General features: G+C 43.8%; 1 protein-coding gene across 1 annotated transcript in view; it reads left to right on the plus strand.

The window, feature by feature from the left end:
* Positions 1-13,529, plus strand: part of DST (dystonin) — a 745,723-nt gene that overhangs the window by 126,782 nt on the left and 605,412 nt on the right. Inside the window, exon 4 of the mRNA XM_077290007.1 lies at positions 7,104-7,311. Coding sequence (XP_077146122.1) covers positions 7,104-7,311 — 208 coding nt within the window. The remainder of the gene's footprint in view (positions 1-7,103; positions 7,312-13,529) is intronic.

Raw genomic sequence — 13,529 nt, forward strand, 5'->3', positions numbered from 1 at the left:
CTAAGATTTCTTCATGTCTGTTTTGCAATCCAAAGGTCTCATAATTGGGAGGAATCCTCAAAGGGAAAGGTTGTTTTTGGTTTTTTTTGCCACCTATGCTACTTGAATATCTACTTCTGGTACTTCTGTCCAGAATTTGGACATTTTCTCCTCCAGTGGGAATCTTCCTTTCAGCTCTGTAGGTGTTACTAAGTGCTTTTCCGGCACTTCCCACTCATCCAGTATCAACTTTTGAACATTCTCATGTACCGGAAATACCAACTTCTGAGTTCTTAGACCACCAAACATTTCATCCTGAACTGTGTTCTGGACAATTTCTTCCTCCTCCACATTCATAGTGGTTCTCACCGCAGTCAGAAGCTCTTCCATGTCTTCTGATGCAAAGTAATGTTTCTTAACTGACTTGGGACTGTTCTGCCCCTAAAACAGATTTGCCTTCTTAACACCACTCACTGGTGAAGGATTCTGAATCTCCCTGAGAGTCAGACTGCTCCTCCATGGGTATCTTCCTCTTTTTCACCCCTGATGGAGTTACTGGAAGGGACTGGTAAAAAGTGGCTAGGGATGATTGGACCTCCTGGCGAAACATTCTTCTTAACTCTTCCATCAAAGAGGGCTGTTCCTCTTTAACAATTTTGTCTGTTCAATCCTGCCACAGGCATTTCTTGTATGAAAAAGGTAACTTTTTAAGACAGATGGTACATTTATGGGACAACTTGTCTTTCCTTTTTGGAGCAGGATCCTTGTCTTTCTGAAAGAGATAATGGACCAATAAGTATAACTCCCTAAGGCTAGGTTCACATTGCGTTAGGGCAATCCGTTTAGCGCATAGCGCTAGCGGGTTGCGCTAACGCAATGCTTCCCTAGGGTCCGCGTTCGGTGTCCCCGCTAGCGCAGATCCCCGATCTGCACTAGCGAGGAACGGACCTCGGGCGCGCCGCGGACGCTGCAAGCAGCGTCCGAGGTCCGTCACTCAAATGACGCGACATCGCTAGCGCCCGCCCAATGTGGGCGGGCGCTAGCGACGCGCTCACCATTACAGGCTATGGCGGCGTTAACTGACTACGTTAACACCGCGTTATGCCGCGGTGTAACGTAGTCCGTTAAACGCGGTCACATAACGCAATGTGACCCTAGCCTAAGAACATTCCTGCTCCAAAGCTAGAGACACCAAAGCCAGGTACTTACTGGGTTTGAACAGTGCTGGGTTCTGCAGATGCAGTGCCTGAAAAAAGACCACCCTCCATCATTGCAAAGGTCCTACCTTGTGGTGTCTTCAATATGGGCTCCTTATACAGGAGCCGAGATCCCAGCGCAACATCCTGGTAGGATGAACCTCCCTCTTTCCATCTCCTTGCAATGTCTCCCAGGTGTAGATGAATCCAGTCATCAGCGGTGCTCCCAGGTCGTCAGGTGCATTCCACTATGCCACGACAAGCGCACCTGCCCTTGCAAGCGCTTCTTCTGGCGGTGCGTTCTAATGCAACCGGAAGTAACACTACCTGACTCCTTGTCTGAAATCACTTCTGGTCACCACCCGAGGTGGAAAAGAGAAGGAGGAGAGCCGAGGAGCTCAGAGAGGATCCCGGCTTCTACCACCCTGCTTTACCCCGAAGGCACAGGAAGGGCAGAAGAGTCCCGTGTCCAGAAGAGATGGGAGCAGCTTTCAGGAGGGGAAGGCCGAAGCGATCGCCTCAGCTGCCCGGCTTTGGAATCAAGGTATACTATGTAGTCTCTGTTGCCGGCCACAGAGTCCCGCAGTAGGACCTCCTCGTGCCCATAGGGACAGGAAAAAAACACTGGAGAGAGGAAAAGGGGTGGTACTATTTGTGTTTCCTGTCCCTATTAGGGTGAGGAGTATATTCCTGTGGTGCTGTCGTGGAGGGTGACTAGAGAAAACCATGATTTATATGCAGGACAATGCTCCATTTCATGGATCGATGTCCCTGACTGCTTGGCTGCCAGTAAAGGCCTTAAAGATGAAAGTATAATGACTGGCCCCCTTCCTCACTTGACTTAAACCCTATTGAGAACGTCTTAAACGTGACATTTACAGTGAAGACACCTCTCTTAACAAGGTATGTGATGCTTTGGTTGGTGCTGCCCAAAATGTAGTCTGTCATTAGATTAAGAAACTGACAGACTCCATGGACAGAAGGCTTATGGCTGTTATTCAAAGGAAGAGTATATTATTCACTGATATTTTTTATGAAATGTATGTTTGTACATTTTGCATTGTCTGGTTATTACTCTCACTTTAACAGATGAAAATAAACAATTGAGACGACATTTTTTTTGTTTTTCATTTAGTTGCATAATTCTGCTCACTAATATTTGCCCAATAATTATGCACACGTAGATATTCTCCTGAGAAAGACAAATCCTCACATTAACTTAATTGGGTATTCAGGTTTATGAAATTGTTTTATTGGCCAATGCCACTTTAGTTATTCAATAAGAAAATTATTCATTAAAAATACAAATTGCCTAGTAAGTGTGCACACAGGGTATAATGGTTATGTATTCTATCTGTGAAAAACATGGTTAGGACATGAAAAACGGATGTCTAAATGTCGACTAAATGTGTTCTCCAGAACTTGAAAAACATGGCTGCTTTCGTTCAAAGACAGCACCACACCTTATCTTGGATTGAGACTGGTATTGCAAACAAACCCCATTTAAGTGAATGGAGCTTAGCTGCAATACTATGCACGGCCGATAGTCATGGAAGGTGCTGGTCCTGAAAAGAAGCTGCCTTGGTTTTCTAAACCTGGATGATCCATTTATGCCATATAAAGTAGGGATCATGGAGCGTGCAAGGAAGTTAATTGAACATTTGTCCTTGTTTAATGAAGATTTGATATCAAATCTTGCATCAGTTTTTATAAACTTATAAGTTTGTCAAGATATTGCAACTGATGGCAAACAATTGGTGATAACAAGACCTCAGTATTTTGTTTTGCTTCTTACAATATTTATTGCAATACTACAATGTAGTGAGTAATACTATATGAGTACACTTTCCTAGTTAGGGATTGTTTGACATTGCTTGGAGACATCCATGACTCTTGACAAACAGTATCAGAAACAAGCCTTTGTCATGGGTATGAGAACAAACTGTGTGCACAAGATGTCATGGTAATGTGCTACAGAAGGAAGTAATGTATGTACGAATCCTTCAGTTCTCAATATGATCCCTATAGAATAATGTCATATTTTGCATTTTCTTTCAGCAGAGATAACCTTAAGGTGTAGAATACAGGATTTTTTGACCAAAGCCGTTTCCATATGGGCTTTATGCTTGAATTAACCAGTTCTGTGAATTAAATTGGAAATGACAATTGAAAGTCCTATGATCCTTTGTTGTTTTATGATCTGGAGCCCTATAACAGCAATGCCAGGCACTTCTACATGATGATCCCATGGGAGTGGACCGAACATTTAGCGCATAGCCTTCTCTACAATCTGCATAAGCAAAAGATAGTTATTAGTCATTGTTTTTATAAATGAAACGTAACCTCATGTGTATATGAGTATTGCAAGTACAAACTGGGCCCCGAAATAAACTCGTATCTCCAGTATATAGTCCTATCCTTGGACAGTTACATCAGTAACACTAGATATTTATTTAAAAGTGATAATATTGAAATCACTAGGGACATAACAAGACATTAGTTATTTTAAATTATTCTTGCTGAAAAATGTTGGCGTTTGTGGAGATACAGTTTTTCCAAACCTTTGATATAGAGGTTTTCTGATAAAGCAACATTGGGCACCCACCCACAGGAATATGAAGTCCCACCAAAAGCTAGTGTGGAGAAGTCATTTGTACCTCTTCACCAGCACATCCACAATGTAATGCGGCCAGCATGGGGTATGCGCAACAAGAAATCGTAGTTTTAGGGATTATGAATTCTTAAAGGGAATATGTCAGCAGGTTTTTGCTATTTAATTTGAAAGTAGCATAAAATAGGGCAAGAGAGCCTGATTACAGGGATGTGTCACTTACTAGGCTATGTGCTGTAGTTTTAATACAATCAGTGTTTTATGAGCAGGAGATTATCGCTGCAGGACTGGGTCTCCCGTCCACTGCAGTTAGGTTAATCTATGTAACCCTGCCGCCACCACTGATTGGCAACTTGCTTACAATGTACACAGGAAGCTGCCAATCAGAGGTGTGGGAGGGGTTATATACAGCACAACAGAGAAAACAAGGATTCTAGCAAAACTGCGATAAGCAGCCCAGTAAGTGACACACCGCTGGAATCAGGTGCTCAAACACTACATTATGCTCCTCTCAGATAACATAGTGAAAACCTGCTGACAGATTCTCTTTAAGCCTGGCAAAAGCTGTGCTTTTTCCCACAGGGAATCCCCAGGTTGCTAGCTATGGAATAGTGTAGCTAATATGTCAGCAGAAGTCTCCAGATCACAAGTCACCAAGTACCAAGGAAGCAGACAGTAATAGTAGTCAGTACATGTGGTCTTGTCACATTTTGATCTTAAGTAGTGGAAAGAGGTCAGGAGGGGCGGCGGTCAAGAAAGTCAGGACCCAGATCAAACCTAACCAGGTTGGAGAAAAGCAGACAAAGGCACCAAAAGCACCTTATGGCTTTGGTGGTAATAGGTAAAGGGTTCTTAATAAGCTTGGGGCACTATGGCATTAATTGAAATCAGAAGCGATAAGCGCAGAGTGGTCTCTTAAGGGGAATCTGTCACCAGGTTTGTCAGATATGAAATAAGGCCATCACCTTTCAGGGCTGATATACAGCATTCTATAATGCTGCATATATGCCTCCAACCCAACCTGTCAGAGAAGAAAAAACTTAGTCACCTGCGGGGGGGCCCGGTCTGAGTGGTGTAGCTGGTCTTGGTCAGGCGCCTCCCTTCTTCCTGTGATGCCGTTCTCCTTGTTTGGTGCCGATGACGCGTCCCTACGTCATCCACACAGTCTCCCCAGCATCGCGCTCCTGCACAGGCGTACTTCTCTGCCCTGTTGAGGGTAGAGCAAAGCACTGCAGTGCGCAGGCATCGGGTAAGGTCAGAGAGCCCTTGTGCATGCGCACTGCACTCGTCAGGGCAGAGAAGTACGCCTGCACAGGAACGCAATATCAGGGAGACTGTGTGGATGACATAGGGACGCAAGAAGAATGACATAGCAAGAAGATGGGAGGCGCTGGACCAAGACCTGCAACACTCCTCAGACCAGGCCATCCTGCAGGTGACTATAATTAATCGTCTTGTCTTACCGGTCGGGTTGGGGCAGATATACAGCATTATACGAAGCTGTATATCAGCCCTAAAAGGTGGTGGCCATATCTCATATTGGTCAAACCTGGTGACCTGTTCCCCTTAAGAAGCCTGTGGCCAATGTGTGCTCGATGCATGGACCAGGTGGCACGAAGCAGATGGAGGCTGGGGATGTAGGGTTGGTGGGGATGTAGGGTTGGTGGGGATGTAGGGTTGGGCGCTGGCCACAGGCATGGCTAAGCTGGGGAATCCCAGCTGACTGAGTTCGCCTGCTGCCACTCCATACATCTCTAGGAGAATTGCAAAATCAGTCGTTAGTGCTGTCAAAAAATTGGAGCTGATTAACCATTTCATCCACATTTATAGCTGTCACACGTCTGGTTTTCGTGACACATATCTGTATTCTGAGTACATTTTATTTGTTTGACTGGAGGGTGGCCCATGATATTGTTGGAGAACATATCTCAGTTGAGTTTATTTTCCATTTATCTTCATAAAAAACTGTGTATGACTACTTTAGTTTATGGTTATTCTTCCAGGTTCATGTAAAAATATATTAAAAATGTATTAAATAATGAGCACATCAATAGTTAGATGATACAAAAGTGACAGTGCTTGCTGATGCCATATTGGGTATGAAATCTGCTTCCAGTCTTTCTGGCCCATTACTCACATTACCGGGTAATAATGACGGGAATCTCGTGCTGCTTTATGGCCCTCAGTATAGTCCATAGCTCTGCCCCGAACAAGCATGGCGGGCCGCACAAAGACAACTGGTAGGGATTTAGATGGTGAGTCCCAATGGGGACAGCGATGATAATGTCTGTAAAGGGCTGCGGAATATGAGAGCGCTATATAACCAAAGCATAATAATACAGAAATATATGGAAAATGTCTAGTAATAATTACAAATATGGAAATAATGTCCCTTCCCCTTCTGTACTGCCTTATACACCCCATGTCCATATACATCCTCCCATCCCCCACTCCCAATTGTGGCCCTCAGGATCACTGCTTGTAATTCGGGCTCTCCCCTCCTCTGTGTGGCCCATAGTCACACACAATATCAGCCCAATATTCCGGCTATGACACGTTAGCACCTTATTCTGCGCCCGCTCACTTCCAGCATTGCGGGCATTGCCCTTTATAGACATGTGCCCTGTTTGCCCTGTTTCCATGGGGTCCGACACCACATCCCCAGCCCTCTGGGTCCTGTTAGTCCTAATCTAGCTAAACAGGTGTCAGAATAATCTGATAAAATAGTGACAGCTCCTGTGCAAGATCAAGTCCTTCCATGGCTTGTGCCAGGCTGCCCAGAAATGGCAGCACTCAGACGTGCTGCTTGTAATGAGGAGCAATGCCAGGACAGGGGCTATAAAGTGAGATGAAGCATGTGTTTACTGGCGCTGTCCTGGCAGGGGCTCCTGTGTATAAAGCCTGTGGAGTCCCTGCTCCCCCCCGCCATTGTATAGAGCAGCAGACAGGATACTGGGGGCTCTGTGAGCGGGTCACAACAAAGGAAGCCGCCGGCCTCAGGGGCGCAGCGATGTCACCGGGAGCAGCCTGCAGCGAGGAGGCTGGCCACCAGGGGGCGCCCGGTGCTGCGCTGTGGGCACGGTAGGCTTGGCTGCAGCTGCCGGCTGTGTGGCTGGGCCGGTCACTACGGCACATCGCTAGATTGTTGGGATCATTTCCTGTTGCCCATCCTCTCCCCCAGAGCAAATGTTTTCTCAGCAGCAGCAGCAGCCATCCCCCTCCTGAGGGTCGCACCATGGTGAGTGGCGCCGATGGCTGCACAGTGGGCACATGCCAGGCTGGGCACTGGTGTAACGGGCTGCCTCTTCTCTCCCCAGAGCTCGGGCACCGCGTCTTATCGCTGCTCCATGTCCTCCTCGGCGGACTTCTCGGAGGATGAGGATTACAGCCACAAGTCCGGATCTGCGTCCCCGGCCCCGGGAGACACCCTGCCCTGGAACCTGCCCCGCCATGAGCGGTGCAAGAGGAAGACGTCCGGGGCGGCAGTGCTGGACCCGGCGGAGAGGGCGGTGCTCAGGATCGCAGGTATGTCGGCCGATCACACCCCGGCGGTCACACGTCGGCCGATCACACCCCGGGGAGCACATCACTGTGGCCATGTATACACCCTGACATGCCAGCAGTGTACCAGATGTGTCATCCCAGCATGGCACTGGCAGCTGACTGGTTAATGGTGACAGCTCCTGCCGTGACTCAGCTGTTTGCTGTCCTATTCTTTCCTGTGGGCAGTGTGATTGTGCCACGCAGTGCATGGGCAGCCCGTGTGCCAGCTGCGTGCCCCAGTACTGTGTGATGTGCCTGCAGCACTCACCTACTGCTGTGTAACCTGTGCACACTGCCAATAACATGCCTGGCATCATTACTAGTTAGTGTCACAAGAATAACATCCTCCTAGCCAACAGCAGCATGCAAAGGGTTATTATGTTACATCATTGCTTATATGTCATATGTAGCAAATATAGAAGGATTGGAATATAGGAGATCTTAGTCTTCCACCTATTTATTAAGCATATTGTATTGTGTCCATCCTTCTTGGTAAGATGACTTAATAGAAGGTTTAAGCAAGTGTGTGTATATATGTATATCTGACCCGAACAGAATAACACAAGTGTGAACAGGAGGAAACTGAAAAGAATATAGATATATCTGTCTCTCCTGCATGCAAGTGTGTGTGTATATATATATATATATATATATATATATATATATATATATATATATATATATATATATATATATATATATATATATATATATATATATTTATTAATATAAAAAAATATACACCTGCTAAAAATGGCTTATATACAAATTTATATGTATATTCACATATGCATACATGCACTCTCATATAGGGTAGGTAGATAGATATGGGATAGATAGATAGATATATATGGGATAGATATTAGATAGATATATATGGGATAGATAGATAATAGACGGATGGATAGATAGATACGGAATAGATAGATATGGGATAAATAGATATGAGATGGACAGATAGATAGATATTAGATAGATATGGGATAGATATGGGATAGATAGATTTTAGATAGATGAATACATAGGTAGGTGGATGGCTAGATGGATGGATGGATGGATGGATGGATGGATGGAGGGTACGGTTACTACTGAGGACATAGTGAACATTCCAAAGCTGTTTACATGAACTGAACATATCTGAAATTCTGTTTCTCCAAAATGTATCCAACAGTCTCAAGATTCGGAAATCCTCCAACAGCTAAGAGCCCATTCAGATGTCCAGTTTTCTTACATTCAAGAAAAACAGACCTATTATGATCAGACTTTGATCACATTTTCTTCGGTGTGGTCTGAATCTCATCATTTTTTCCTGTATGTAGATGACAGTCCATGATATCCATGTTATCCGAGTGTGTTCCGATTTTTTCTCTGACCCGTAGACCCGCATTGCTGATTGTTATCCGACCCTCAGATTAAAACCGGATGTCTCCATTTTTTTAAACAGACCACTTGGTCCTAGGAAAAAAATAGTACTTGTGAACTGCCCTATAGACTATCATTGTATTCTATCATAATTACATGTTTACATGTGCTAGTCCCAATACATCTAAACACGTAGAACACTCATAGAAGAAAAACGGACGTCTGAATGAGCCCGAACCCACGCAGAAGAGGACATGCAATCTTATATATCGGCTGACCTGAAACGCCATATTATATTAAAACAGGCTGAGTAGTCAACACAATGTGCAGTCCTCCATGATTGGAGAATTTCTTCAATAACTTTATTTTGTTTAATAAAACATCATTTAGTGTCAGAAGTGTTCATAAGTGATCCTAATGCCCCCCCAAAGGGTCTGACTTCCTACCAAAGTTGTGCACGAACTTCTGGGTTTTGGGATCTCGACACATAGAGCCGAATCCGAAAACCCTTCACAGCCGCTTTTGAGATCTCGCTAATGGCAGTAATTCAGCAGTGCCGCGTGCTGTACATAGCCCTTACCGAATGGTAACCTGTTATTGATGTTGCCATTCAGTGAGTGCGGCCTCTTGGACATTTCATCAGAGATACTCAGTACCTGGTAGACCTATCAAAGTATGTGTCCTCTGAAATACATTTAATGGTAAAACATCCATAGCTACAATAATGCCGCCAGTGTTTGATTCACGCTGCCTGTGGCTCAGGCAGCATGGATCCCCTTTCACTTTCCCTTTGAAGTCCATGGATCTTCATGTAATATGTTGACAGCCTGAGTCTGGCAGATAAAGCGCCCCTGTTATAAAGTGCATATGCCCTAAGAGATTATATGGACAGGAGTTGTGATTGGACAATCACGTGTGTATCTGAAATGATTCTCCCAGATGGATACATCGCCAACATTACAAAAACAGCTGTATCAATCAATTTTCTCTTAATTATTTATTCTTCTGCTCATATAGCGCCAACATATTCCGCAGTGCTTTACAGACATTCTTCTCACTGTCAGTAGGATCGACACTCCGATGCCATCTATATGGGCATGTAGATCGTAGAAAGATCATAGGAAGTGGAGTAAAACGATACCTTGACATCTGCAATCTATGTTTTATTCCAGATTAATCAACATTTTTCTTAATAATGTAATGAGCTCTTAAGATCTACAGGCGTGACATAGATCTCCCTGATAATCTGCCTCTGGACCTTATTTTAAATGAAAGGGGGCAATACCAGTGTGAGACATGTAATGGCTGACAGTCTGCTCTTCTGATCTACATGTCTCACACTGGTAAGTCCCTCTTTCATTTAAAACAAACTCTTGAGGAAGATTCTCAGGAAGATCTATGTCCGGCCTATTGATCTTAACAGCTCATTTACATATTACGAAAAACATGCCATTTCTCTGGAATAAGACTGCGGATCAACGATATTAAGGTGTTACTTTATTCAGCTTCCTATGACCTGCATATCCATAAAGATGGCTTAGGAGGGTTGATCTTACTGACAGATTCCCTTTAAGACCCCCATATACCTTAGATAGTTGTTGACGTCTGCTGATCAAACAGCCAACAGTCATCGCACCCATCCCTCCCATATAAGCCACTGACAGACATCTGTGCTGGTGGCTTACCTCTGCAAGAACAAAGTGGTCCGAAATCACACATGCCCGATTGACATCTCGCCTGACAATCAATCGGCCAACACGTCCATACACTTAGATTACATAAGACTAATGTGCATGGAGGGGAGGTTTATGGTCCCCAAGGGGGTATGACTTTAGGTTAGTTCTCCTTCCTCCCTATATTTTAAACACTTGGAGAATGTATGAAACAACAGTTGCTGATGCTGCAAGGCCACTGGGATGTCCATATGCTAGTGTTACTGTGGTCTTAGCCTTGTATAATGAAGGTTTGGTGTTCTACGATTTCTGTGTCAGTTCTGTAGCATTCCAACATTTCTTTTGACAGATTGCTACATTGTATTGCCAGAAATGAAATGTATTGTCCTGATGTCCTTCATGAATTCCGTGGCCTAGATACAGTTGTACCCAATATTAGACTCTGTTCACACTTGTGCTGTTGTTGCATAAATGCGCTGCTGGATCCTTAAAAAAACGCGAAAAAAACGGAAAAAAAACGCAAAAAAAAAAAAAATGCGGATTTCTTGCAGAAAATTTCCGGTTTTCTAAAGGAAATTTCTGCAAGAAATCCGGACGTGTGCACATACCCTTAAAAGGGTTTGTCCAGTGAAATTATCACCTCTACGCAGAATACACAGGATAGGTGATAACTTGCTGATCCGACCTCACAGATAAGCAGAATGCACAATGGGCAATTTTTATTCCCAGTGTGGCCCATTTATCCCTGTTCCATAATGGAGCGCAGGTCGGATGCCTGACCACCATTCATTTATTAAGGGGCTGCCAGACAAAGCTGAACGCGGCCCCATAGGGAATGACCAGAGCTGCAGTCAAGCATGTGCCCTGCTGCTCCATTCTAAGGCTCCATTCCCACCATCAGCTTTTGGTCCTTTTTTGATGTTGCAGATTTTCGGCACCATTTCTGCACTTATTTAAACTTGGTCACGTGCATGTTTTCATTGTGTTTGTTTTTATCACATTTTTGACGCGTTTCCATTTAAAAAACGCACTTACAAGGCATGTGCAATTGTTTTGCTGTGGATTCTCAGCATCTAAAGTAAGTCTATGGGGAAATTCTGCACGGAAAGCTCAGCGTACTCTCAAGAGAAATTGAGAGACTGCGGATCTGAAAAACGCACCGCAGGTGAGTTTACACACCGTTAATAAGAAGCACAGTGGGAATGAGATATCTGTAATGGAAAGCTGCTTTTATATTGGAGGAGGCTGATGGACTGGTCTGGTCACATGCTCCTCCACCAGCAGCCATTGTATGAACAGAAGTGCTGGTCAATGTGAGAAAAGCTGCAGTAACCAGAGAAAGTGGTCACCCTCTTTAATATGGCTATTAGGCCATCTTCCTACTTGTGGAAATGCTGGGTCCACACCAGAATACTAAGTAGTTTGTTGCGTTTTTGATGTTTTCTTATTCATTTATCCACTGTTGGATGCATTTTTACTGCAATGTTGATGTAATTTTTAGTCATTTAGTGCTGACAGACTGATTCCTCAATTGAAAAATACAACAAAAAATGCATTCAGTATCTTTAGGCATACAGTTTCATAAAATCACATTCACTTTGCTTGAACTGTTAAAACGGTTGTCCAGCCTAAGGCTACAAGTCTGCAGTCACTCTAGATGACAGCAAACTTGTGAATCCTCATATTGTGAGTACTACGCACTGTGAGGGTTCTCTGGTGCCGGTGCCGGAGCCTGGAGCTTGGGGTCATGTGACTGCAAGTATGTGATTTGTATGCTTATGGCCACATACCGACTAGACTGTGTCAGGCCTCGATCAGTACTCTTGTATCTAGCGAGGTCGGGCCCATCTAGTTGGCATGTGACTGCATGTATGCAAATCACGTACTTGGTCATGTGTCTGCTGCTCCCAGCACTGTCACCAGAGAATCCTCACAGCCCACTGTGCGCAAGCTATGAGGATACGCAGGTCTGCAGCCACCTAGAGTGACTGCAGACTTGTACCCTTAGGCCAGACAACCCCTTTAGACACAATTCATTTTTTTTCATTAAAAAATGCATTGGGAAAAATAGCAGCATTTATACAACGTGAGAGCTTGTCCTAATGGGGTCTGTCGGGTTTCCATCACGCTGTCTTGTCTGTCATTTTACCTAGAGCAAATACAGCATGCAGCTCTATTCTGTCCTGCTTTTTTGGTCAGAATCTGTGATGAATGCTTTAATGTGAACACAGCTTTTGTGAGAAATTTTACATCTGTTTTGGTTTTTAGAAAGTTTGCAAAATATCTCTTTACACGATAGTCGTAAAACTGAAGACCCCTTGTATTTTTTTACACCAATGTGATAATACTTCCTGCTTCTCTTAGGTTCATCTCAGGCTGAGGGCATGTTCCAGTGATATGTATTATCTGTTTAATTGGCGAATTCTGTAGATAAAGACAGGCTTTTATTTCACTGAGTGCTTACCGATCACATTGCAAATTTCTGTCTGCATCGGTCAGTGGAGTCAGTGTGAATTAGTTATATCTTTATCGTTTTTTTTTTTGCATAGAAATTAGAAAAGTCTTATACTGGGCGGCATACAGCTTCTTCTTCATTGGTGGTCCGGGGCAGCTGTAGGCATACATTTCCATGCGGTACATAATTGTCTATGTTTGGTTGCATGTAATCATGAAGAAATGTACATACAGTATGTGCCTGTCATTAGTCCGCCGGCTTCTTATATTACTTACTTCGTTAGGTAAAATGATGAATTATTTTGTATATTGTATCCAAACAAAGTTAATATACAGCATCCAAACAAAGTTTCTGGAGACATGATGTGCGTGTGATCAAGGCATCCACCCCTGATATCTCTTCTGCTATCCTCCTGCATTCCTAATTGTAGCTCTTTATCTTCTAGATCATTTTTAGCCCATAAGACCTTGAGATTCATATAAGGTTATCTTATTATGTTGCTAAATTCTTACTTTCAGCCTCACAGGGTGTTATATTGCTGAGAATTGAGAAGGAGTGGGAGTGAATAATTATCTCTGTACATGGATACGTGGGTCATGTGCGAAGGTTATCATTACTTAAAAGCCAACTAAACTTCCAAGCAAGAAAATGTTATAAATTGTGATTGTGGCAGTCAATGATGAAATAGGGATCTTGCCTATTTTCTGCAG

This window comes from Ranitomeya variabilis, chromosome 2 (assembly GCF_051348905.1).
Source record: "Ranitomeya variabilis isolate aRanVar5 chromosome 2, aRanVar5.hap1, whole genome shotgun sequence".
NCBI classification, from domain to species: domain Eukaryota; kingdom Metazoa; phylum Chordata; class Amphibia; order Anura; family Dendrobatidae; genus Ranitomeya; species Ranitomeya variabilis.